Source organism: Zootoca vivipara, chromosome 5, assembly GCF_963506605.1.
Source record: "Zootoca vivipara chromosome 5, rZooViv1.1, whole genome shotgun sequence".
NCBI classification, from domain to species: domain Eukaryota; kingdom Metazoa; phylum Chordata; class Lepidosauria; order Squamata; family Lacertidae; genus Zootoca; species Zootoca vivipara.
In genome coordinates, this window is record NC_083280.1 from 22,237,489 (window position 1) to 22,264,342 (window position 26,854).

Sequence of the window (26,854 nt, forward strand, 5' to 3'; positions counted from 1 at the left end):
TGCTGACACATTCTCCCCTTCCTCTCTATGGTTTAAACTCCTGTGTTTCACAGGCTCCAGGCTAGGAGAGAACCCTGCCTGAAACCCTGGAGAGCGGCTGCCAGTCAGTGTAGATAATATGGAGCTAGATGGGCCTATGGAATGATTCAGTATAAAATCAGCTTCCTATGTTCCTGCGATCTTCGAAATGCCCGGCCCTAAACATTTCAGCTGTCTAGTTCAACATACTGATTGAAAAAGAAAAACCTAAGCAGCAAAGCTATGATATTTTCCCCAACTTACCATTTGCAGTGAGTATGAGGTCCTTGATTGCCATCTGCTGGTAACAATTTCAAAATTATCTTTCATTCTGAATACTGTATACTGTAAAGGGGTGGGGAAATAAGTCACACTTTTGAGTCTTTTTCCCCCTCCGATACACTTTCCACCGGAAATTGTAAGTCTTGTTTACTACAGCCACTTCGCCCAATAAGTCATGTGTTTCAGCTAAGAGGGATATCTAACTTTCCTCTGAAAGAATGAAGAAGAAGAAGAAGAAGAAGAAGAAGAAGAAGAAGAAGAAGAAGAAGAAGAAGAAGAAGAAGAAGAAGAAGAAGAAGAAGAAGAAGAAGAAGAAGAGAAGAGTTTGGATTTGATATCCCGCTTTATCACTACCCGAAGGCGTCTCAAAGCGGCTAACAATCTCCTTTCCCTTCCTCCCCCACAACAAGCACTCTGCGAGGTGACTGGGGCTGAGAGACTTCAGAGAAGTGTGACTAGCCCAAGGTCACCCAGCAGCTGCATGTGGAGGAGCGGAGACACGAACCCGGATCCCCAGATTAGGAGTCTACCGCTCTTAACCACTACACCACACTGGCTCTCTGATACTTTGTTCCTGTGATCCAGGATAGGTGACATGCAATAGCAGTTTAAAAACACAGCACCAATCATTCCTGTGTTCACAGCTGACATTAGTAAGACCTAATGCAGATGCTATATAGATATGTATCACTATTCATTAAATGTCTGGCAAGCCCTTATGCCCTGAGGGGCTTACACTCTAAAACAGGGGCAAGCAACTGAATCAGGACAGTGGATCTTGCGGATGCCTCATAAATTGCTCCAGGATCTCAATATGGCTTCAGTGGGTGGGATGATGGTACTGTGAAAAGAAAATGCAATGGATAGAGGAGGAACATATGAAAACTTTTCTGAGAGTGCAATTCTAAGAGGCTGAAGGGCTGTGTACTAGATCTGTCTACTAAGTACTTCAGGCTTGCACCAACCAAGGTAGGCTGTATGGGGGTTGTATCCTTACCATATATTTAAAGCACTCTTATACCACTCTAGCAGCCATAGAGAATCCTGAGAATTGGACTGTATTAAGGAAGTTTCCCTCACAGAGCTACAATCCCCAGAACCCTTAACAAACTAATCTTCCCAGGATTCCCAATGACAGTTAAAGTGGTTATAATAGTGCTTTAAATGTATGGCGTGGATGCCACCTCTCTCTTTTTCTCGCTTTGTGGACTTTTTAATTTCATAGAATCCTAGAGTTGGAAGAGAGCACAAGGGCCATCCAGTCCAACCCCCTGCCAAGCAGGAAACACCACCAAAGCATTCTTGACATATGCCTGTCAAGCCTCTGCTTAAAGACCTCCAAAGAAGGAGACTCCACCACACTCCTTGGTAGCAAATTCCACTGCCGAACAGCTCTTACTGTCAGGAAGTTCTTCCTAATGTTTAGGTGGAATCTTCTTTCTTGTAGTTTGAATCCATTGCTCCGTGTCCGCTACCCTGGAGCAGCAGAAAACAACCTTTCTCCCTCCTCTATATGACATCCTTTTATATATTTGAACATGGCTATCATATCACCCCTTAACCTTCTCTTCTGCAGGCTAAACATACCCAGCTCCCTAAGCCGTTCCTCATAAGGCATCGTTTCCAGGCCTTTGACCATTTTGGTTGCCCTCCTCTGGACACATTCCAGCTTGTCAATATTCTTCTTGAACTGTGGTGCCCAGAACTGGACACAGTACTCCAGGTGAGGTCTGACCAGAGAAGAATACAGTGGTACTATTACTTCCCTTGATCTAGATGCTATACTCCCATTGATGCAGCCCAGAATTGCATTGGCTTTTTTAGCTGCTACATCACACTGTTGACTCATGTCAAGTTTGTGGTCTACCAAGACTCCTAGATCCTTTTCACATGTACTGCTCTCAATTTGTTTTTCAACTCCTCCTGGGCACAATAGTCGCAGAATCTCAACAACAACAAATTTTTTTTGAGCTACTTTTAAGGATATTCGCCAGAAAATCAATACATCTGGGTTTTTTTGATATCGGGAATTCTGCCCGGACGCGATTTCCGACGGACGAATCCAAGATATGTCTGGGAAGTCCCAGACATACAACAGGGATACTGAACCCAGTAGGTCCAATGCCATCACCTTCTTGCCCCACTACTTCCACCCACAGAATTTCTAATTTTCAACCCTAGAACTGGCTATCACTGGTGGAAGAACCACCAGTGGTAGTTTTACACCCATGGAACTATTCAAGGGCCTAGCAGAGGTGTCTGTGGTAGATGTCCTCCTTCATTGACAAAACTATCTGTGGAGAGGCATCTTCACTTCTTAAGCATCTGAAATCACTGTCACTGGTTCTGGGGAATTGGATTGCAGTGTTTATTTACTTGCAGATTTTGCTGGCTCTTCCACTACGTTCAAAGAGGTTTCCTACATCTTCTTCTGTGAAATATTTTTTTCCTGCCTCTGCAGGGAGATGATTGGCTTATGCTTATGTTTTAACTTTTTCTGTTGTCTGTGTCTAATTAAATCAGGAGAAAAGTGTTCAGACTTAATGGATGCAGTTATTAAGGTATTAATGTCTTGCTTTCCACTACAGAAGACATTTGAGACCCATGGTATGGGTGGTGCTAGCTTAGAGCAAGAGCATTATTCAATTCTGAAACTCCCTTGAATAACAAGTTCCTTCGCTGAGTTCCTTTAAACTTTGGTTTCGCCCTCATCCGGGATTCTAAATACTCTGTTTCCTGATTTAATATACATTCTAAAGTCTGCTTTGTGAAATCCCAGGAACCTGCTTACAGCGTTGCTGAACATGAACTTGAAATTGACTTATCTTCTCCTAGCTCTATGCACAGCCATCATATTCATCTTGGTCTGGGCTTTCCAAAACAGAGGAGGGAAGCCCATGCTTTGCGACAGCCATCTTCAGGAGATGGGATGGGAGGAAAGAGGCCATGGAATCTACAGCCAGGTATTTGCTGATTTAACTCCGGAAGAGATCATGGAAGTGAAGATCTACCTGCAGTACAACCTGGGGGTGCCATTGGTAGAACCTCCTCAAGCCAAACCATCGGACAACTGCATTTTTTCTATCACCCTTCAGCTTCCTCCCAAAGCTGAAGTGCTGCAATTCTTGGACCACCAAGGGACCAGGCCCTCGCGGCAAGCTCTGGCTGTACTCCATTTTGGAAACCAGGAGCACCCAAATGTCACAGAGTTTGTGGTAGGTCCTCTTCCAAAGCCAACGTACCACCAAGATGTCACAGTGCAGAAGTATGGAGGGAAGTTGCCTTACTACAGAAGGTTTTTTTTGGAGAATGAGCTGAGAGAGATCCATACTTTCTTGAGGAATAGGGAATACCCCAAGGATCCAAACTTTATGCAGAAAGTGCTTTATTACAATGGAAGCAAGTATGGATACTCCTATGGATTACCACCTGGACTAAAATCAGGAGACCGGAAAATCTGGGTTGCTCATTTCCAGAATGTCCCTGGTAGTTACCTGCATCCAGTAGGATTTGAAGTCCATATGGATCTCAGCAGCCTAGACGTTTCTCATTGGAAGGTGCTAAAAGTCTTCTATAATGGACAGTACTTTGAGGACATGGAAGATATTGAGAGACAATTCATTTCAGGACATGTTAAAGTAGCCAAGGTCAAAAAGGCTCCTTTGGATGGAGGCTATTCCTCACTGAAGCAGAGGGTTCCCCACCAGAGACTAGGCCCCTTGTACTATGAACCTCGTGGTCCCCGCTACCGCATCTGGAATAACCAGGTTTTCTTCATGTCCTGGAGTTTTGCCTTTGGCATAGATGCCAATAGGGGGCCACGTATCTTTGATGTAAGGTTTAAGGGTGAGAGGATAGTTTATGAGTTAAGCTTGCAAGACGGAGGTTCCATCTATGGCTCCAACAATCCAGCGTCAATGCTGACCAGGTACATGGACTTAAGCTTTGGCATTGGTTCAAGTGGCTCCACTCTCACCCAAGGTGTGGATTGTCCTTACCTGGCTACTTATTTGGACAGGCACTATTTTCTTGATTCCTCGTTGCCTGTCACTCGCAAACACTCTATCTGCATCTTTGAGCAGAATGCTGAGGTCCCTGTGCGAAGACATTATGACCGCTCAGAGCCTCCGTTTTACGGAGGGTTGGTCGATTCCGTTCTTGTCTTTAGGTCCATATCTTCAGTTGCTAATTATGATTATGTTTGGGATTTTAAATTTCATCAAAATGGAGCTGTTGGTGTTGCGATTCATGCAAGTGGGTACATTCAATCTGCTTTTTATTTTGGCGATGCCTTGGAATTTGGAAACAGAGTTGAAGAGTGGGCACTGGGAGACATTCACACTCACAACATTAATTTCAAGGTGGATATGGACATTGGTGGTAAGTCTATGCCTCTTTTGTAACTTTTATGGATTGCAGTGATTTCTATTGATGGTAGCGGCTGACTTGCTGCCAGCTAATAGCTGTTTTTTAAGTGGTTCTGAGGTTATTTTGTTTCCCAGTTCTGCAAATGGACCCATTTTCATGTTCCATGGAGTATTCATGAGTATACGTTTTCCCACCTCACCTGGCAGAATGCTGCATCATCCTAAGATGCAGAAAATAGGTGAAGCGTGTGGTGTATGTGTAGGAGGGAATTGTTGTGTGAGAAAGTTTAGGCCGATTCTGGAACCTTGGAGACACAGAGGCATGTTCTGAACACAAGTTGTGTCAGGGTTTCCCCCCTGGATGCCTAATAGAGAAGCACAATCTGTTCGTGTGTTAATGCTGTGCACCCACCCATCCTATGCTCAGGTTCCATATATGTGTAAATAAAACCATACATTCTATAGACATCACCATCTCCACTGACCTTCATTCCATGGAAACAGAACCCTGGGGAAGCGCTTGGCATTCATGGAGTCTCTCCTCAAAATAGGTCTTGAGGGAGGCAAATCCATGTCTGCTTCTAATTCATTCAATGAATTATGAATGCACATCATTGTCAAAGTATTATATGGGCCCTTTGGGGCAACCGGTTGAGCCCTGCATATTTTAAGACCAAGGTCCATCTAGTGGCAGGCAGGCGGCGGGGGCCGGTCACTTCACTTTTGGTAGTGGAACAGAGCAATATTCACAGCAGGGTTAAAAGGCTTCCCATTGAATAGATTCGGGAGTGAAATTAAAACACAATAGTACATTCTGAGAGCATTTTGTTGTGATTACTTTATATTAATCAGAGAAGTATATGCTCCTCAGAAATAGATGCACATGAGCTAATACATAATTGATGGAGATTGCCCCCATCAGGGCAGTCTCGAGCAGGTCACGCGCCCTGGCGCTGAGGGGCGGAGATCGCTCCGGTGCCCCTACCCTCGCAGGGCGCAGTATGGCTTCCGCGCGGCTTTGCCGTGCAGCGCCCTGCCTACTGGCCTGGCGCCCTGGCGCCCCGCGCCACCAGGACTCTACCTAGAGCCGGCCCTGGCCCCCATGTAAGTTAGGTTCATTCATTTCAAGGGGTCTTCTCTGAGGAAATCTTAGTTTAATGCCAACCGTTGAACGCTACCTTGCTCTCTTTTTTATATGAACTACTTTTTCTCATCCATAGTCAATTTGTAGACATGATTTACCTATTTAATTTGTCATGTTAAAGTCCCATCTTTCTTCCAAGATTAGGGGGTTGCACTAGATGACCCTCGGGGTCCCTTCCAGTTCTATGATTCTATGAAACTCAATCTAAATTGTGTACTTGGCATTCTGCAAAAATCTTCCGTCTAGCCACTTGACCAAGATCTCCCTCATTTTCCAGTAAGGGCTGCTTTGTTGCCATGGGCAGCCATCCAGGGAGGCCCGGGAGCCATGGGACCAGCCAGTAGCCAGGGCTGAAGCCTAAGGGTTGTATTCAGTGCAGAACAAAGGACATGCTAGACATCCGGGGCAAAGACCAAGACAACAACAAAGGACTAAACAAAAGAAGGGACTAAGGTGTAACCAGTAATACTGGGGCACACCAAAAGATCTTGTTATTTGAGCAAAGCTTAGCAAGAAATAGTCTTTCCTGTCCAGGATAACCCAATGGCTAGTTTGGAGTCAGCCCATGGCCTGAAGGTACTTCATTAAGAAACTCAGACTTGCCATTCAATGGTTCACCACATGGGAGTATTGCACCGAGATCGAGCAGTTCCTGACAATTACGTGTCTTCAGGTCATGTCTTGAGGAATCCATCCACTCTGCTTTCTCATTCAATTTTAGAGTAGCTGCTGTTTTAAAAAGAATTCAAATACTACTGCTTCTTTGGCTATGACCCCCTGAAATCCTGCTGATCCAGGACAACAGAGAAGGATAAATCTCTTCTCCACATAAAATAGTTTCCTTTTATGGCGATGATTGTTTCCCACCAGAGGGTGGTAAAACCACTTGAGATCCGAACTGCCATTGAATTACATAAAGGCATACTATGCAGATTTCTTCACGACCTTTCAGAAGCTGTGAAAGTGCTAAGGGCACAATCCAAAGAAAGCTCTTGACTTTAATGAAATCTAAGCATGAGTGTGCTGTCTCCATTGAAATCATCCAGCGGTCCTTTACCTCTTCCTTTGACCTTTACCTTTACCTATATGCACTGTAGATTTAAAGCACGTTTAAAGTATTTCCTTCCTCCCGAGGAATTCTGAGAGCTGTAGTTTGTTGTGGGTGCTGGGAAATGGTAGTTGAGATGGACAAACTACAGTTCTCAGGATTCTAAGTTAAGGCAGTGCCATGCTGCTTTCACTTTCCTCTTCTCAACTCAATCTTCCTCTGCCCCCCGGGGGATGTACATGACAAGATACTTTCATTCCCCCTGTATTGGAGTAAGATTCAACTGCCAATCAAACTGGCTTCAGCATGTGCTTTGGGGCTGGGTGCCATCTTGTCCTTCACCTCAGGCAGCGAAATGTCTTGAGCTGACCCTGCCACTCACGGGGCTTGTTAGGCGAATCTCACCCAGTGATTTGCCAGGATTCAATAAGTTAGCTACTTTTAATTTCTCAGCTCTGAATTCTGGCAACCTGTCCCTTGCAAATCTTGTTTTAAGCTGCAGGGCACAAGCAAAACCAGCCAGGTAACAATTCAAGAATTACCAGAACATCAAACTTGCTGTGCCTTTCTCAGAAATTGTGTGGATAATTCAGTGGTTAATTAATTTAAGGCCAGTGCTATGCAGGCTTACTGACAAACACAGGACTCTTGCTGGCTAGTGTTTGGTGTCTCCTGATGCTTCCTTCCTTGCAGTCTCCTGCCTCTCTCTCAATGATCTTTGATGAACAGCCTTTCCCTCCCAACACATGACATTCTCTCTGACCCAGATATTCAGCATATAAGGAAATTAGAGGCTCACTGCGCAGCTCAGCTTCAGTGTTTTCTCCAGTCCACAGAAGAATAGGACTGGAAATGAAAATCAAGTGTAAATGCATGGAAGCCGATACGCAAGTCAAAACAACAGTGTGAGATCCACACCAGACATTTTAAGCACGATGATACCACTTGGACAGTTATAGAGAACCCTTGGAACTGATTTAGGATGGATCATAATAGCTCAGTGGTAGCACATCTCCACATAGGGCCGGAAGCAAATCTCCACCTGAGATTACTTATGCCAGCTCCAAGATGTTATATAGAGAAAGCCCCATTGTGGGCCTCTCTGTTGAATGAATGAGTCTTGAGCCTCCAGAATGTCTAATATTGAACCCTAAGAGTGCATGGTGGTGGTGAAAGAACCACTCTACATCCATGGAACAATTCACGGGCATAGCTGAGGTGTTTGTGGCAGACGTGCTCTTTCATTGGCAAAGCTCCGTCAATAGACAGGCACTTCCATACCCTCCTAACCAGCTCCAGTTACTGTTCTGAGGGTGTGGCCTCAGTAAAGTTAAGTGCTGCATCAGCTAGAAGACTCAACCACTAGGAAGTTCTGCTTTTTTTCTTGCAAAGCTTCCTCTTCCAAACATTTTTTGCACCCTCTACATAAAGAAGATTGCTTAAGAGTGGTTTGTTGTATCTCGGTAGGCTGCATCTAACTCAATTAGGAACAAAGGTGTTCAGAGGACATGACATAACAGGTTATCAAGGCTTGAAGGAAAATATCACTGCATTCCTATTTACAGAAACATTGAGCTGCATCATACCGTCGGTGGTTGCTTAGATGAAAAATATTACTGATGTTTTGAAGCTCACTTGCATAGCAGGTCTTTCCCCGAAACTTTGGTTTCACCCTCATCCGGGATTCAAATACTCTGTTTGCTGATTCAATCTGCATTCTACAGTCTGCTTTGTGAAATCCTAGGAGCCTGCTTACAGCGTTCTGAACATGAACATGAAATTGACTTATCTTCTTCTAGCTCTATGCACAGCCGTCATATTCATCTTGGTCTGGGCTTTCCAAAACAGAGGAGGGAAGGCCATGCTTTGTGACAGCCATCTCCAGGAGATGGGACTGGAAGAAAGAGGCCATGGAATCTACAGCCAGGTATTTGCTGATTTAACTCCGGAAGAGATCATGGAAGTGAAGATCTACCTGCAATACAACCTGGGGGTGCCATTGGTAGAACCTCCTCAAGCCAAGCCATCGGACAACTGCATTTATTCTATCACCCTTCAGCTTCCTCCCAAAGCTGAAGTGCTGCAATTCTTGGACCACCAAGGGACCAGGCCCTCGCGGCAAGCTCTGGCTGTACTCCATTTTGGAAACCAGGAGGACCCAAATGTCACAGAGTTTGTGGTAGGTCCTCTTCCAAAACCAATGTACCACCAAGATGTCACAGTGCAGAAGTATGGAGGGAAGTTGCCTTACTACAAAAGGTTTTTCTTAAACAATGAGTTCAAAGAAATCCTTAATTTCCTGAAGAACAAAGAATACCCCAAGGCTCCAAACTTTATGCAGAAAGTACTATATTACAATGGAAGCAATCTCAGAAACTTCCGTGCATTACCACCTGGACTAAAATCAGGAGACCGGAGAATCTGGGTTGCTCATTTCCAGAATGTCCCTGGTAGTTACCTGCATCCAGTAGGATTTGAAGTCCATGTGGATCTCAGCAGCCTAGACGTTTCTCATTGGAAGGTGCTAAAAGTCTTCTATAATGGACAGTACTTTGAGGACATGGACGATATTGAGAGACAGTTCATTACGGGACATGTTAAAGTAGCCAAGGTCAAAAAGGCTCCTTTGGATGGAGGCTATTCCTCACTGAAGCAGAGGGTTCCCCACCAGAGACTAGGCCCCTTGCACTATGAACCTCGTGGTCCCCGCTACCGCATCTGGAATAACCAGGTTTTCTTCATGTCCTGGAGTTTTGCCTTTGGCATAGATGCCAATAGGGGGCCACACATCTTTGATGTAAGGTTTAAGGGTGAGAGGATAGTTTATGAGTTAAGCTTGCAAGATGCATCTGCCATCTATGGCTCCAACACTCCAGCGGCAATGTTGAACAGATTCATGGACCTAAGCATTGGCATTGGTTCAAGTGGCTCCACTCTCATCCAAGGTGTGGATTGTCCTTACCTGGCTACTTATTTGGACAGGCACTATTTTCTTGATTCCTCGTTGCCTGTCACTCGCAAAAACTCTATCTGCATCTTTGAGCAGAATGCTGAGGTCCCTGTGCGACGCCATTATGACCGCTCAGAGCCTCCGTTTTACGGAGGGTTGGTCGATTCTGCTCTGGTCTTCAGGTCCATATCTACAGTTGGTAATTATGATTATATTTGGGATTTCATGTTTCATCAAAATGGAGCTGTTGGTGTTGCGATCCATGCAAGTGGGTACATTCAATCTGCTTTTTACTTTGGTGATGCCTTGGAATTTGGAAACAGAGTTGAAGAGTGGACATTGGGAACAATTCACACTCACAACATTAATTTCAAGGTGGATATGGACATTGGTGGTAAGTCTATGCCTCTTTTGTAATTTTTATGGATTGCAGTGTTTTCTATTGCTGGTAAGTGGATGTCTCTTTTGTGACTTTTCTGTGCCTGTTTGTGGCTTGCTTGCTTGCTGACAACTTATAGCCCATACAGAAAGAATCATAGAATCATAGAATGGGGGACTTGGAAGTGACTCCAAGGGTCCTCTAGTCCAACCCCCTGTAATGCAGGAGCCAAAGCTATTTAATCCCTGACAAGTGGTCCTCCAACTTCTGTTTTAAAACCTTCAAGGAAGGAGAGCCCCCCAACTTTCAAGATGGTGCATTGAACTGTTGAACATCTACTCTCAAGAAATTCTTCCCATTGTTTATCCATAATCGCCTTTCCTGTAATTTGAATTCATTGGTTTGTTTCCTATCCTTTGGAGTACCAGAAAACAAGCTTTCTGCATCCTCCATGTGACAGCCCTTCAGATACTTTTAAGAAGGCTATCGTATCTTCTCTATGTCTCCTTTCTTCCAGGGTAAACCTATCCAACTCCCTCAACCATTCCTCATAAGCCTTGGTTTCCAGACCCTTGATCATCTTCATTGCTCTGCTCTGCACACATTCCAGTTGTCAATGTCCTCCTTAAACTGTTGCTCCTTAAAATATGTTTTCCTTGTTACGGTTTACACAAACAGCTTACCAGTTACTTCCTTTTCATGCCACTCTCTCTGCCAAGAGCAATGGAAAAACAGGCATTCAAGGCTCAGGGAACAACAGTTTGCAGGACACCTGAGCTGCTGCTCGTCTCCAACACTTGGAGTTTGCTACCACAGACATAGATTTTGGGCTGTCCTGAAGCCAAGTACAGCTTTCGGCCTGTAGGTATTCTTGTGACTTGTATGTTTATAGAATCTGCAATCTCTTGAGATTTCCGCAACAGACTCACTCATTCTGTGTAAGGCCAGGTGGGAGAGGCTGGAGCTGATGCCTTGCTGTGCCTTTCTCAGAAATTGTGTGGATAATTCAGTGGTTAATTAATTTAAGGCCAGTGCTATGCAGGCTTACTGACAAACACAGGACTCTTGCTGGCTAGTGTTTGGTGTCTCCTGATGCTTCCTTCCTTGCAGTCTCCTGCCTCTCTCTCAATGATCTTTGATGAACAGCCTTTCCCTCCCAACACATGACATTCTCTCTGACCCAGATATTCAGCATATAAGGAAATTAGAGGCTCACTGCGCAGCTCAGCTTCAGTGTTTTCTCCAGTCCACAGAAGAATAGGACTGGAAATGAAAATCAAGTGTAAATGCATGGAAGCCGATACGCAAGTCAAAACAACAGTGTGAGATCCACACCAGACATTTTAAGCACGATGATACCACTTGGACAGTTATAGAGAACCCTTGGAACTGATTTAGGATGGATCATAATAGCTCAGAGGTAGAACATCTCCACCTGAGATTACTTATGCCAGCTCCAAGCTGTTATATAGAGAAAGCCCCATTGTGGGCCTCTCTGTTGAATGAATGAGTCTTGAGCCTCCAGAATGTCTAATACTGAACCCTAAGAGTGCATGGTGGTGGTGAAAGAACCACTCTACATCCATGGAACAATTCACGGGCATAGCTGAGGTGTTTGTGGCAGACGTGCTCTTTCATTGGCAAAGCTCCGTCAATAGACAGGCACTTCCATACCCTCCTAACCAGCTCCAGTCACTGTTCTGAGGGTGTGGCCTAAGTAAAGTTAAGTGCTGCATCAGCTAGAAGACTCAACCACTAGGAAGTTCTGCTTTTTTTTCTTGCAAAGCTCCCTCTTCCAAACATTTTTTGCACCCTCTACATAAAGAAGATTGCTTAAGAGTGGTTTGTTGTATCTTGGTAGGCTGCATCTAACTCAATTAGGAACAAAGGTGTTCAGAGGACATGACATATCAGGTTATCAAGGCTTGAAGGAAAATATCACTGCCTTCCTCTTTACAGAAACATTGAGCTGCATCATACCGTCGGTGGTTGCTTAGATGAAAAATATTACTGAGGTTTTGAAGCTCACTTGCATAGCAGGTCTTTTCCCGAAACTTTGGTTTCACCCTCATCCGGGATTCAAATACTCTGTTTGCTGATTCAATCTGCATTCTACAGTCTGCTTTGTGAAATCCTAGGAGCCTGCTTACAGCGTTCTGAACATGAACATGAAATTGACTTATCTTCTTCTAGCTCTATGCACAGCCGTCATATTCATCTTGGTCTGGGCTTTCCAAAACAGAGGAGGGAAGGCCATGCTTTGTGACAGCCATCTCCAGGAGATGGGACTGGAAGAAAGAGGCCATGGAATCTACAGCCAGGTATTTGCTGATTTAACTCCGGAAGAGATCATGGAAGTGAAGATCTACCTGCAATACAACCTGGGGGTGCCATTGGTAGAACCTCCTCAAGCCAAGCCATCGGACAACTGCATTTATTCTATCACCCTTCAGCTTCCTCCCAAAGCTGAAGTGCTGCAATTCTTGGACCACCAAGGGACCAGGCCCTCGCGGCAAGCTCTGGCTGTACTCCATTTTGGAAACCAGGAGGACCCAAATGTCACAGAGTTTGTGGTAGGTCCTCTTCCAAAACCAATGTACCACCAAGATGTCACAGTGCAGAAGTATGGAGGGAAGTTGCCTTACTACAAAAGGTTTTTCTTAAACAATGAGTTCAAAGAAATCCTTAATTTCCTGAAGAACAAAGAATACCCCAAGGCTCCAAACTTTATGCAGAAAGTACTATATTACAATGGAAGCAATCTCAGAAACTTCCGTGCATTACCACCTGGACTAAAATCAGGAGACCGGAGAATCTGGGTTGCTCATTTCCAGAATGTCCCTGGTAGTTACCTGCATCCAGTAGGATTTGAAGTCCATGTGGATCTCAGCAGCCTAGACGTTTCTCATTGGAAGGTGCTAAAAGTCTTCTATAATGGACAGTACTTTGAGGACATGGACGATATTGAGAGACAGTTCATTACGGGACATGTTAAAGTAGCCAAGGTCAAAAAGGCTCCTTTGGATGGAGGCTATTCCTCACTGAAGCAGAGGGTTCCCCACCAGAGACTAGGCCCCTTGCACTATGAACCTCGTGGTCCCCGCTACCGCATCTGGAATAACCAGGTTTTCTTCATGTCCTGGAGTTTTGCCTTTGGCATAGATGCCAATAGGGGGCCACGTATCTTTGATGTAAGGTTTAAGGGTGAGAGGATAGTTTATGAGTTAAGCTTGCAAGATGCATCTGCCATCTATGGCTCCAACACTCCAGCGGCAATGTTGAACAGATTCATGGACCTAAGCATTGGCATTGGTTCAAGTGGCTCCACTCTCATCCAAGGTGTGGATTGTCCTTACCTGGCTACTTATTTGGACAGGCACTATTTTCTTGATTCCTCGTTGCCTGTCACTCGCAAAAACTCTATCTGCATCTTTGAGCAGAATGCTGAGGTCCCTGTGCGACGCCATTATGACCGCTCAGAGCCTCCGTTTTACGGAGGGTTGGTCGATTCTGCTCTGGTCTTCAGGTCCATATCTACAGTTGGTAATTATGATTATATTTGGGATTTTATGTTTCATCAAAATGGAGCTGTTGGTGTTGCGATCCATGCAAGTGGGTACATTCAATCTGCTTTTTACTTTGGTGATGCCTTGGAATTTGGAAACAGAGTTGAAGAGTGGACATTGGGAACAATTCACACTCACAACATTAATTTCAAGGTGGATATGGACATTGGTGGTAAGTCTATGCCTCTTTTGTAATTTTTATGGATTGCAGTGTTTTCTATTGCTGGTAAGTGGATGTCTCTTTTATGACTTTTCTGTGCCTGTTTGTGGCTTGCTTGCTTGCTGACAGCTTATAGCCCATACAGAAAGAATCATAGAATCATAGAATGGGGGACTTGGAAGTGACTCCAAGGGTCCTCTAGTCCAACCCCCTGTAATGCAGGAGCCAAAGCTATTTAATCCCTGACAAGTGGTCCTCCAACTTCTGTTTTAAAACCTTCAAGGAAGGAGAGCCCCCCAACTTTCAAGATGGTGCATTGAACTGTTGAACATCTACTCTCAAGAAATTCTTCCCATTGTTTATCCATAATCGCCTTTCCTGTAATTTGAATTCATTGGTTTGTTTCCTATCCTTTGGAGTACCAGAAAACAAGCTTTCTGCATCCTCCATGTGACAGCCCTTCAGATACTTTTAAGAAGGCTATCGTATCTTCTCTATGTCTCCTTTCTTCCAGGGTAAACCTATCCAACTCCCTCAACCATTCCTCATAAGCCTTGGTTTCCAGACCCTTGATCATCTTCATTGCTCTGCTCTGCACACATTCCAGTTGTCAATGTCCTCCTTAAACTGTTGCTCCTTAAAATATGTTTTCCTTGTTACGGTTTACACAAACAGCTTACCAGTTACTTCCTTTTCATGCCACTCTCTCTGCCAAGAGCAATGGAAAAACAGGCATTCAAGGCTCAGGGAACAACAGTTTGCAGGAAACCTGAGCTGCTGCTCGTCTCCAACACTTGGAGTTTGCTACCACAGACATAGATTTTGGGCTGTCCTGAAGCCAAGTACAGCTTTCGGCCTGTAGGTATTCTTGTGACTTGTATGTTTATAGAATCTGCAATCTCTTGAGATTTCCGCAACAGACTCACTCATTCTGTGTAAGGCCAGGTGGGAGAGGCTGGAGCTGATGCCTTGCTGTGCCTTTCTCAGAAATTGTGTGGATAATTCAGTGGTTAATTAATTTAAGGCCAGTGCTATGCAGGCTTACTGACAAACACAGGACTCTTGCTGGCTAGTGTTTGGTGTCTCCTGATGCTTCCTTCCTTGCAGTCTCCTGCCTCTCTCTCAATGATCTTTGATGAACAGCCTTTCCCTCCCAACACATGACATTCTCTCTGACCCAGATATTCAGCATATAAGGAAATTAGAGGCTCACTGCGCAGCTCAGCTTCAGTGTTTTCTCCAGTCCACAGAAGAATAGGACTGGAAATGAAAATCAAGTGTAAATGCATGGAAGCCGATACGCAAGTCAAAACAACAGTGTGAGATCCACACCAGACATTTTAAGCACGATGATACCACTTGGACAGTTATAGAGAACCCTTGGAACTGATTTAGGATGGATCATAATAGCTCAGAGGTAGAACATCTCCACCTGAGATTACTTATGCCAGCTCCAAGCTGTTATATAGAGAAAGCCCCATTGTGGGCCTCTCTGTTGAATGAATGAGTCTTGAGCCTCCAGAATGTCTAATACTGAACCCTAAGAGTGCATGGTGGTGGTGAAAGAACCACTCTACATCCATGGAACAATTCACGGGCATAGCTGAGGTGTTTGTGGCAGACGTGCTCTTTCATTGGCAAAGCTCCGTCAATAGACAGGCACTTCCATACCCTCCTAACCAGCTCCAGTCACTGTTCTGAGGGTGTGGCCTAAGTAAAGTTAAGTGCTGCATCAGCTAGAAGACTCAACCACTAGGAAGTTCTGCTTTTTTTTCTTGCAAAGCTCCCTCTTCCAAACATTTTTTGCACCCTCTACATAAAGAAGATTGCTTAAGAGTGGTTTGTTGTATCTTGGTAGGCTGCATCTAACTCAATTAGGAACAAAGGTGTTCAGAGGACATGACATATCAGGTTATCAAGGCTTGAAGGAAAATATCACTGCCTTCCTCTTTACAGAAACATTGAGCTGCATCATACCGTCGGTGGTTGCTTAGATCAAAAATATTACTGAGGTTTTGAAGCTCACTTGCATAGCAGGTCTTTTCCCGAAACTTTGGTTTCACCCTCATCCGGGATTCAAATACTCTGTTTGCTGATTCAATCTGCATTCTACAGTCTGCTTTGTGAAATCCTAGGAGCCTGCTTACAGCGTTCTGAACATGAACATGAAACTGACTTATCTTCTTCTAGCTCTATGCACAGCCGTCATATTCATCTTGGTCTGGGCTTTCCAAAACAGAGGAGGGAAGGCTATGGTTTGTGACAGCCATCTTCAGGAGATGGGACTGGAAGAAAGAGGCCATGGAATCTACAGCCAGGTATTTGCTGATTTAACTCCGGAAGAGATCATGGAAGTGAAGATCTACCTGCAATACAACCTGGGGGTGCCATTGGTAGAACCTCCTCAAGCCAAGCCATCGGACAACTGCATTTATTCTATCACCCTTCAGCTTCCTCCCAAAGTTGAAGTGCTGCAATTCTTGGACCACCAAGGGACCAGGCCCTCGCGGCAAGCTCTGGCTGTACTCCATTTTGGAAACCAGGAGGACCCAAATGTCACAGAGTTTGTGGTAGGTCCTCTTCCAAAGCCAATGTACCACCAAGATGTCACAGTGCAGAAGTATGGAAGGAAGTTGCCTTACTACAAAAGGTTTTTCTTAAACAATGAGTTCAAAGAAATCCTTAATTTCCTAAAGAACAAAGAATACCCCAAGGCTCCAAACTTTATGCAGAAAGTACTATATTACAATGGAAGCAATCTCAGAAACTTCCGTGCATTACCACCTGGACTAAAATCAGGAGACCGGAGAATCTGGGTTGCTCATTTCCAGAATGTCCCTGGTAGTTACCTGCATCCAGTAGGATTTGAAGTCCATGTGGATCTCAGCAGCCTAGACGTTTCTCATTGGAAGGTGCTAAAAGTCTTCTATAATGGACAGTACTTTGAGGACATGGACGATATTGAGAGACAGTTCATTACGGGACATGTTAAAGTAGCCAAGGTCAAAAAGGCTCCTTTGGATGGAGGCTATTCCTCACTGAAGCAGAGGGTTCCCCACCAGAGACTAGGCCCCTTGCACTATGAACCTCGTGGTCCCCGCTACCGCATCTGGGATAACCAGGTTTTCTTCATGTCCTGGAGTTTTGCCTTTGGCATAGATGCCAATAGGGGGCCACACATCTTTGATGTAAGGTTTAAGGGTGAGAGGATAGTTTATGAGTTAAGCTTGCAAGATGCATCTGCCATCTATGGCTCCAACACTCCAGCGGCAATGTTGAACAGATTCATGGACCTAAGCATTGGCATTGGTTCAAGTGGCTCCACTCTCATCCAAGGTGTGGATTGTCCTTACCTGGCTACTTATTTGGACAGGCACTATTTTCTTGATTCCTCATTGCCTGTCACTCATAAAAACTCTATCTGCATCTTTGAGCAGAATGCTGAGGTCCCTGTGCGACGCCATTATGACCGCTCAGAGCCTCCGTTTTACGGAGGGTTGGTCGATTCTGCTCTGGTCTTCAGGTCCATATCTACAGTTGGTAATTATGATTATATTTGGGATTTCATGTTTCATCAAAATGGAGCTGTTGGTGTTGCGATCCATGCAAGTGGGTACATTCAATCTGCTTTTTACTTTGGTGATGCCTTGGAATTTGGAAACAGAGTTGAAGAGTGGACATTGGGAACAATTCACACTCACAACATTAATTTCAAGGTGGATATGGACATTGGTGGTAAGTCTATGCCTCTTTTGTAATTTTTATGGATTGCAGTGTTTTCTATTGCTGGTAAGTGGATGTCTCTTTTGTGACTTTTCTGTGCCTGTTTGTGGCTTGCTTGCTTGCTGACAACTTATAGCCCATACAGAAAGAATCATAGAATCATAGAATGGGGGACTTGGAAGTGACTCCAAGGGTCCTCTAGTCCAACCCCCTGTAATGCAGGAGCCAAAGCTATTTAATCCCTGACAAGTGGTCCTCCAACTTTTGTTTTAAAACCTTCAAGGAAGGAGAGCCCCCCAACTTTCAAGATGGTGCATTGAACTGTTGAACATCTACTCTCAAGAAATTCTTCCCATTGTTTAGCCATAATCGCCTTTCCTGTAATTTGAATTCATTGGTTTGTTTCCTATCCTTTGGAGTACCAGAAAACAAGCTTTCTGCATCCTCCATGTGACAGCCCTTCAGATACTTTTAAGAAGGCTATCGTATCTTCTCTATGTCTCCTTTCTTCCAGGGTAAACCTATCCAACTCCCTCAACCATTCCTCATAAGCCTTGGTTTCCAGACCCTTGATCATCTTCATTGCTCTGCTCTGCACACATTCCAGTTGTCAATGTCCTCCTTAAACTGTTGCTCCTTCTTAAAATATGTTTTCCTTGTTACGGTTTACACGAACAGCTTACCAGTTACTTCCTTTTCATGCCACTCTCTCTGCCAAGAGCAATGGAAAAACAGGCATTCAAGGCTCAGGGAACAACAGTTTGCAGGAAACCTGAGCTGCTGCTCGTCTCCAACACTTGGAGTTTGCTACCACAGACATAGATTTTGGGCTGTCCTGAAGCCAAGTACAGCTTTCGGCCTGTAGGTATTCTTGTGACTTGTATGTTTATAGAATCTGCAATCTCTTGAGATTTCAGCAACAGACTCACTCATTCTGTGTAAGGCCAGGTGGGAGAGGCTGGAGCTGATGCCTTGCTGTGCCTTTCTCAGAAATTGTGTGGATAATTCAGTGGTTAATTTAAGGCCAGTGCTATGCAGGCTTACTGACAAACACAGGACTCTTGCTGGCTAGTGTTTGGTGTCTCCTGGTGCTTCCTTCCTTGCAGTCTCCTGCCTCTCTCTCTATGATCTTTGATTAACAGCCTTTCCCTCCCAACACATGACATTCTCTCTGACCTAGATATTCAGCATATAAGGAAATTAGAGGCTCACTGCGCAGCTCAGCTTCAGTGTTTTCTCCAGTCCACAGAAGAATAGGACTGGAAATGAAAATCAAGTGTAAATGCATGGAAGCCGATACGAAAACAACAGTGTGAGATCCACACCAGACATTTTAAGCACGATGATACCACTTGGACAGTTATAGAGAACCCTTGGAACTGATTTAGGATGGATCATAATAGCTCAGAGGTAGAACATCTCCACCTGAGATTACTTATGCCAGCTCCAAGCTGTTATATAGAGAAAGCCCCATTGTGGGCCTCTCTGTTGAATGAATGAGTCTTGAGCCTCCAGAATGTCTAATACTGAACCCTAAGAGTGCATGGTGGTGGTGAAAGAACCACTCTACATCCATGGAACAATTCACGGGCATAGCTGAGGTGTTTGTGGCAGACGTGCTCTTTCATTGGCAAAGCTCCGTCAATAGACAGGCACTTCCATACCCTCCTAACCAGCTCCAGTTACTGTTCTGAGGGTGTGGCCTCAGAAAAGTTAAGTGCTGCATCAGCTAGAAGACTCAACCACTAGGAAGTTCTGCTTTTTTTTCTTGCAAAGCTTCCTCTTCCAAACATTTTTTGCACCCTCTACATAAAGAAGATTGCTTAAGAGTGGTTTGTTGTATCTCGGTAGGCTGCGTCTAACTCAATTAGGAACAAAGGTGTTCAGAGGACATGACATATCAGGTTATCAAGGCTTGAAGGAAAATATCACTGCATTCCTATTTACAGAAACATTGAGCTGCATCATACCGTCGGTGGTTGCTTAGATCAAAAATATTACTGAGGTTTTGAAGCTCACTTGCATAGCAGGTCTTTTCCCGAAACTTTGGTTTCACCCTCATCCGGGATTCAAATACTCTGTTTGCTGATTCAATCTGCATTCTACAGTCTGCTTTGTGAAATCCTAGGAGCCTGCTTACAGCGTTCTGAACATGAACATGAAATTGACTTATCTTCTTCTAGCTCTATGCACAGCCGTCATATTCATCTTGGTTTGGGCTTTCCAAAACAGAGGAGGGAAGGCCATGCTTTGTGACAGCCATCTTCAGGAGATGGGACTGGAAGAAAGAGGCCATGGAATCTACAGCCAGGTATTTGCTGATTTAACTCCGGAAGAGATCATGGAAGTGAAGATCTACCTGCAATACAACCTGGGGGTGCCATTGGTAGAACCTCCTCAAGCCAAGCCATCGGACAACTGCATTTATTCTATCACCCTTCAGCTTCCTCCCAAAGCTGAAGTGCTGCAATTCTTGGACCACCAAGGGACCAGGCCCTCGCGGCAAGCTCTGGCTGTACTCCATTTTGGAAACCAGGAGGACCCAAATGTCACAGAGTTTGTGGTAGGCCCTCTTCCAAAACCAATGTACCACCAAGATGTCACAGTGCAGAAGTATGGAAGGAAGTTGCCTTACTACAAAAGGTTTTTCTTAAACAATGAGTTCAAAGAAATCCTTAATTTCCTGAAGAACAAAGAATACCCCAAGGCTCCAAACTTTATGCAGAAAGTACTATATTACAATGGAAGCAATCTCAGAAACTTCCGTGTGTTACCACCTGGACTAAAATCAGGAGACCGGAAAATCTGGGTTGCTCATTTCCAGAATGTCCCTGGTAGTTACCTGCATCCAGTAGGATTTGAAGTCCATGTGGATCTCAGCAGCCTAGACGTTTCTCATTGGAAGGTGCTAAAAGTCTTCTATAATGGACAGTACTTTGAGGACATGGACGATATTGAGAGACAGTTCATTACGGGACATGTTAAAGTAGCCAAGGTCAAAAAGGCTCCTTTGGATGGAGGCTATTCCTCACTGAAGCAGAGGGTTCCCCACCAGAGACTAGGCCCCTTGCACTATGAACCTCGTGGTCCCCGCTACCGCATCTGGGATAACCAGGTTTTCTTCATGTCCTGGAGTTTTGCCTTTGGCATAGATGCCAATAGGGGGCCACACATCTTTGATGTAAGGTTTAAGGGTGAGAGGATAGTTTATGAGTTAAGCTTGCAAGATGCATCTGCCATCTATGGCTCCAACACTCCAGCGGCAATGTTGAACAGATTCATGGACCTAAGCATTGGCATTGGTTCAAGTGGCTCCACTCTCATCCAAGGTGTGGATTGTCCTTACCTGGCTACTTATTTGGACAGGCACTATTTTCTTGATTCCTCGTTGCCTGTCACTCGCAAAAACTCTATCTGCATCTTTGAGCAGAATGCTGAGGTCCCTGTGCGACGCCATTATGACCGCTCAGAGCCTCCGTTTTACGGAGGGTTGGTCGATTCTGCTCTGGTCTTCAGGTCCATATCTACAGTTGGTAATTATGATTATATTTGGGATTTTATGTTTCATCAAAATGGAGCTGTTGGTGTTGCGATCCATGCAAGTGGGTACATTCAATCTGCTTTTTACTTTGGCGATGCCTTGGAATTTGGAAACAGAGTTGAAGAGTGGACATTGGGAACAATTCACACTCACAACATTAATTTCAAGGTGGATATGGACATTGGTGGTAAGTCTATGCCTCTTTTGTAATTTTTATGGATTGCAGTGTTTTCTATTGCTGGTAAGTGGATGTCTCTTTTGTGACTTTTCTGTGCCTGTTTGTGGCTTGCTTGCTGACAGCTTATAGCCCATACAGATAGAATCATGGAATGGGGGACTTGGAAGTGACTCCAAGGGTCCTCTAGTCCAACCCCCTGTACTGCAGGAGCCAAAGCTATTTAATCCCTGACAAGTGGTCCTCCAACTTCTGTTTTAAAACCTTCAAGGAAGGAGAGCTCACCAGCTTTCAAGATGGTGCATTGAACTGTTGAACATCTACTCTCAAGAAATTCTCCCCATTGTTTAGTCATGATCTCCTTTCCTGTAATTTGAATCCATTGGTTTGTTTCCTATCCTCTGAAGCACCAGAAAACAAGCTTTCTGCATCCTCCATGTGACAGCCTTTCAGATACTTGTAAGAAGGCTATCGTATCTTCTCTATGTCTCCTTTCTTCCAGGGTAAATATATCCAACTCCATCAACCATTCCCCATAAGCCTTGGTTTCCAGACCCTTGATCATCTTCATTGCTCTGCTCTGCACACATTCCAGTTGTCAATGTCCTCCTTAAACTGTTGCTCCTTCTTAAAATATGTTTTCCTTGTTACGGTTTACACAAACAGCTTACCAGAAGTTACTTCCTTTTCATACCACTCTCTCTGCCAAGAGCAATGGAAAAACAGGCATTCAAGGCTCAGGGAACAATAGTTTGCAGGACACCTGAGCTGCTGCTCGTCTCCAACACTTGGAGTTTGCTACCACAGACATAGATTTTGGGCTGTCCTGAAGCCAAGTACAGCTTTCGGCCTGTAGGTATTCTTGTGACTTGTATGTTTATAGAATCTGCAATCTCTTGAGATTTCAGCAACAGACTCACTCATTCTGTGTAAGGCCAGGTGGGAGAGGCTGGAGCTGATGCCTTGCTGTGCCTTTCTCAGAAATTGTGTGGATAATTCAGTGGTTAATTTAAGGCCAGTGATATGCAGGCTTACTGACCAACACAGGACTCTTGCTGGCTACTGTTTGGTGTCTCCTGATGCTTACTTCCTTGCAGTCTCCTGCCTCTCTCTCTATGATCTTTGATTAACAGCCTTTCCCTCCCAACACATGACATTCTTTCTGACCCAGATATTCAGCATATAAGGAAATTAGAGGCTCACTGCGCAGCTCAGCTTCAGTGTTTTCTCCAGTCCACAGAAGAATAGGACTGGAAATGAAAATCAAGTGTAAATGCATGGAAGCCGATACGAAAACAACAGTGTGAGATCCACACCAGACATTTTAAGCACGATGATACCACTTGGACAGTTATAGAGAACCCTTGGAACTGATTTAGGATGGATCATAATAGCTCAGAGGTAGAACATCTCCACCTGAGATTACTTATGCCAGCTCCAAGCTGTTATATAGAGAAAGCCCCATTGTGGGCCTCTCTGTTGAATGAATGAGTCTTGAGCCTCCAGAATGTCTAATACTGAACCCTAAGAGTGCATGGTGGTGGTGAAAGAACCACTCTACATCCATGGAACAATTCACGGGCATAGCTGAGGTGTTTGTGGCAGACGTGCTCTTTCATTGGCAAAGCTCCGTCAATAGACAGGCACTTCCATACCCTCCTAACCAGCTCCAGTTACTGTTCTGAGGGTGTGGCCTCAGAAAAGTTAAGTGCTGCATCAGCTAGAAGACTCAACCACTAGGAAGTTCTGCTTTTTTTTCTTGCAAAGCTTGCTCTTCCAAACATTTTTTGCACCCTCTACATAAAGAAGATTGCTTAAGAGTGGTTTGTTGTATCTCGGTAGGCTGCGTCTAACTCAATTAGGAACAAAGGTGTTCAGAGGACATGGCATAACAGGTTATCAAGGCTTGAAGGAAAATATCACTGCCTTCCTCTTTACAGAAACATTGAGCTGCATCATACCATCGGTGGTTGCTTAGATCAAAAATATTACTGAGCTTTTGAAGCTTACTTGCATAGCAGGTCTTTCCCCGAAACTTTGGTTTCACCTTCATCCGGGATTCTAAATACTCTATTTGCTGATTCAATCTGCATTCTACAGTCTGCTTTGTGAAATCCTAGGAGCCTGCTTACAGCGTTCTGAACATGAACATGAAATTGACTTATCTTCTTCTAGCTCTATGCACAGCCGTCATATTCATCTTGGTCTGGGCTTTCCAAAGCAGAGGAGGGAAGGCCATGCTTTGTGACAGCCATCTCCAGGAGATGGGACTGGAAGAAAGAGGCCATGGAATCTACAGCCAGGTATTTGCTGATTTAACTCCGGAAGAGATCATGGAAGTGAAGATCTACCTGCAATACAACCTGGGGGTGCCATTGGTAGAACCTCCTCAAGCCAAGCCATCGGACAACTGCATTTTTTCTATCACCCTTCAGCTTCCTCCCAAAGCCGAAGTGCTGCAATTCTTGGACCACCAAGGGACCTGGCCCTCGCGGCAAGCTCTGGCTGTACTCCATTTTGGAAACCAGGAGGACCCAAATGTCACAGAGTTTGTGGTAGGTCCTCTTCCAAAGCCAACGTACCACCAAGATGTCACAGTGCAGAAGTATGGAGGGAAGTTGCCTTACTACAAAAGGTTTTTCTTAAACAATGAGTTCAAAGAAATCCTTAATTTCCTGAGGAACAAGGAATACCCCAAGGCTCCAAACTTTATGCAGAAAGTACTATATTACAATGGAAGCAATCTCACAAACTTCCCTGGATTACCACCTGGATTAAAATCAGGAGACCGGAGAATGTGGGTTAATCATTTCCAGAATGTCCCTGGCAGTTATCTGCATCCGGTTGGATTCGACATCCAGGTAGATTTCAGCAGCCTAGACGTTTCTCATTGGAAGGTGCTAAAAGTCTTCTATAATGGACAGTACTTTGAGGACATGGAAGATATTGAGAGACAGTTCATTACGGGACATGTTAAAGTAGCCAAGGTCAAAAAGGCTCCTTTGGATGGAGGCTATTCCTCACTGAAGCAGAGGGTTCCCCACCAGAGACTAGGCCCCTTGCACTATGAACCTCGTGGTCCCCGCTACCGCATCTGGAATAACCAGGTTTTCTTCATGTCCTGGAGTTTTGCCTTTGGCATAGATGCCAATAGGGGGCCACACATCTTTGATGTAAGGTTTAAGGGTGAGAGGATAGTTTATGAGTTAAGCTTGCAAGATGCATCTGCCATCTATGGCTCTAACACTCCAGCGGCAATGTTGAACAGATTAATGGACCTAAGCTTTGGCCTTGGTTTAACTGGCTCTACTCTCACCCAGGGTGTGGATTGTCCTTACCTGGCTACTTATTTGGACAGGCACTATTTTCTTGATTCCTCGTTGCCTGTCACTCGCAAAAACTCTATCTGCATCTTTGAGCAGAATGCTGAGGTCCCTGTGCGACGCCATTATGACCGCTCAGAGCCTCCGTTTTACGGAGGGTTGGTCGATTCTGCTCTGGTCTTCAGGTCCATATCTACAGTTGGTAATTATGATTATATTTGGGATTTTATGTTTCATCAAAATGGAGCTGTTGGTGTTGCGATCCATGCAAGTGGGTACATTCAATCTGCTTTTTACTTTGGCGATGCCTTGGAATTTGGAAACAGAGTTGAAGAGTGGACATTGGGAACAATTCACACTCACAACATTAATTTCAAGGTGGATATGGACATTGGTGGTAAGTCTATGCCTCTTTTGTAATTTTTATGGATTGCAGTGTTTTCTATTGCTGGTAAGTGGATGTCTCTTTTGTGACTTTTCTGTGCCTGTTTGTGGCTTGCTTGCTGACAGCTTATAGCCCATACAGATAGAATCATGGAATGGGGGACTTGGAAGTGACTCCAAGGGTCCTCTAGTCCAACCCCCTGTACTGCAGGAGCCAAAGCTATTTAATCCCTGACAAGTGGTCCTCCAACTTCTGTTTTAAAACCTTCAAGGAAGGAGAGCTCACCAGCTTTCAAGATGGTGCATTGAACTGTTGAACATCTACTCTCAAGAAATTCTCCCCATTGTTTAGTCACGATCTCCTTTCCTGTAATTTGAATCCATTGGTTTGTTTCCTATCCTCTGAAGCACCAGAAAACAAGCTTTCTGCATCCTCCATGTGACAGCCTTTCAGATACTTGTAAGAAGGCTATCGTATCTTCTCTATGTCTCCTTTCTTCCAGGGTAAATATATCCAACTCCATCAACCATTCCCCATAAGCCTTGGTTTCCAGACCCTTGATCATCTTCATTGCTCTGCTCTGCACACATTCCAGTTGTCAATGTCCTCCTTAAACTGTTGCTCCTTCTTAAAATATGTTTTCCTTGTTACGGTTTACACAAACAGCTTACCAGAAGTTACTTCCTTTTCATACCACTCTCTCTGCCAAGAGCAATGGAAAAACAGGCATTCAAGGCTCAGGGAACAATAGTTTGCAGGACACCTGAGCTGCTGCTCGTCTCCAACACTTGGAGTTTGCTACCACAGACATAGATTTTGGGCTGTCCTGAAGCCAAGTACAGCTTTCGGCCTGTAGGTATTCTTGTGACTTGTATGTTTATAGAATCTGCAATCTCTTGAGATTTCAGCAACAGACTCACTCATTCTGTGTAAGGCCAGGTGGGAGAGGCTGGAGCTGATGCCTTGCTGTGCCTTTCTCAGAAATTGTGTGGATAATTCAGTGGTTAATTTAAGGCCAGTGATATGCAGGCTTACTGACCAACACAGGACTCTTGCTGGCTACTGTTTGGTGTCTCCTGATGCTTACTTCCTTGCAGTCTCCTGCCTCTCTCTCTATGATCTTTGATTAACAGCCTTTCCCTCCCAACACATGACATTCTTTCTGACCCAGATATTCAGCATATAAGGAAATTAGAGGCTCACTGCGCAGCTCAGCTTCAGTGTTTTCTCCAGTCCACAGAAGAATAGGACTGGAAATGAAAATCAAGTGTAAATGCATGGAAGCCGATACGAAAACAACAGTGTGAGATCCACACCAGACATTTTAAGCACGATGATACCACTTGGACAGTTATAGAGAACCCTTGGAACTGATTTAGGATGGATCATAATAGCTCAGAGGTAGAACATCTCCACCTGAGATTACTTATGCCAGCTCCAAGCTGTTATATAGAGAAAGCCCCATTGTGGGCCTCTCTGTTGAATGAATGAGTCTTGAGCCTCCAGAATGTCTAATACTGAACCCTAAGAGTGCATGGTGGTGGTGAAAGAACCACTCTACATCCATGGAACAATTCACGGGCATAGCTGAGGTGTTTGTGGCAGACGTGCTCTTTCATTGGCAAAGCTCCGTCAATAGACAGGCACTTCCATACCCTCCTAACCAGCTCCAGTTACTGTTCTGAGGGTGTGGCCTCAGAAAAGTTAAGTGCTGCATCAGCTAGAAGACTCAACCACTAGGAAGTTCTGCTTTTTTTTCTTGCAAAGCTTGCTCTTCCAAACATTTTTTGCAC

At 44.5% G+C, this 26,854-nt stretch overlaps 6 protein-coding genes across 6 annotated transcripts; all 6 read left to right on the forward strand.

Moving 5' to 3' along the window:
- Positions 1-3,197: 3,197 nt before the first annotated feature.
- LOC118093929 (primary amine oxidase, lung isozyme-like) lies at positions 3,198-4,703 on the forward strand. The gene has a single exon (XM_035133784.2). The coding sequence runs from the start codon at positions 3,198-3,200 to the stop codon at positions 4,701-4,703; it is 1,506 nt and encodes a 501-aa protein (XP_034989675.2).
- Positions 4,704-8,720: 4,017 nt separating this feature from the next.
- On the forward strand, positions 8,721-10,226 carry LOC118078385 (primary amine oxidase, lung isozyme-like). Its single transcript, XM_035102227.2, has one exon. The coding sequence runs from the start codon at positions 8,721-8,723 to the stop codon at positions 10,224-10,226; it is 1,506 nt and encodes a 501-aa protein (XP_034958118.2).
- A 2,217-nt stretch (positions 10,227-12,443) lies between these two features.
- LOC118093547 (primary amine oxidase, lung isozyme-like) lies at positions 12,444-13,949 on the forward strand. Its single transcript, XM_035132886.2, has one exon. It carries the CDS (start codon positions 12,444-12,446, stop codon positions 13,947-13,949), a length of 1,506 nt encoding a protein of 501 aa, XP_034988777.2.
- A 2,217-nt stretch (positions 13,950-16,166) lies between these two features.
- On the forward strand, positions 16,167-17,672 carry LOC132592126 (primary amine oxidase, lung isozyme-like). The gene has a single exon (XM_060274219.1). The coding sequence runs from the start codon at positions 16,167-16,169 to the stop codon at positions 17,670-17,672; it is 1,506 nt and encodes a 501-aa protein (XP_060130202.1).
- A 2,210-nt stretch (positions 17,673-19,882) lies between these two features.
- On the forward strand, positions 19,883-21,388 carry LOC132592127 (primary amine oxidase, lung isozyme-like). Its single transcript, XM_060274220.1, has one exon. The coding sequence runs from the start codon at positions 19,883-19,885 to the stop codon at positions 21,386-21,388; it is 1,506 nt and encodes a 501-aa protein (XP_060130203.1).
- Positions 21,389-23,590: 2,202 nt separating this feature from the next.
- LOC132592128 (primary amine oxidase, lung isozyme-like) lies at positions 23,591-25,096 on the forward strand. Its single transcript, XM_060274221.1, has one exon. It carries the CDS (start codon positions 23,591-23,593, stop codon positions 25,094-25,096), a length of 1,506 nt encoding a protein of 501 aa, XP_060130204.1.
- Positions 25,097-26,854: the final 1,758 nt, after the last annotated feature.

What these genes read in the sequence shown, in the direction of transcription:
- LOC132592128 (XM_060274221.1), top strand. Translation starts at nt 23,591, where the DNA reads ATGCTTTGTGACAGCCATCTCCAGGAGATGGGACTGGAAGAAAGAGGC.
- LOC132592127 (XM_060274220.1), top strand. Translation starts at nt 19,883, where the DNA reads ATGCTTTGTGACAGCCATCTTCAGGAGATGGGACTGGAAGAAAGAGGC.
- LOC132592126 (XM_060274219.1), top strand. Translation starts at nt 16,167, where the DNA reads ATGGTTTGTGACAGCCATCTTCAGGAGATGGGACTGGAAGAAAGAGGC.
- LOC118093547 (XM_035132886.2), top strand. Translation starts at nt 12,444, where the DNA reads ATGCTTTGTGACAGCCATCTCCAGGAGATGGGACTGGAAGAAAGAGGC.
- LOC118078385 (XM_035102227.2), top strand. Translation starts at nt 8,721, where the DNA reads ATGCTTTGTGACAGCCATCTCCAGGAGATGGGACTGGAAGAAAGAGGC.
- LOC118093929 (XM_035133784.2), top strand. Translation starts at nt 3,198, where the DNA reads ATGCTTTGCGACAGCCATCTTCAGGAGATGGGATGGGAGGAAAGAGGC.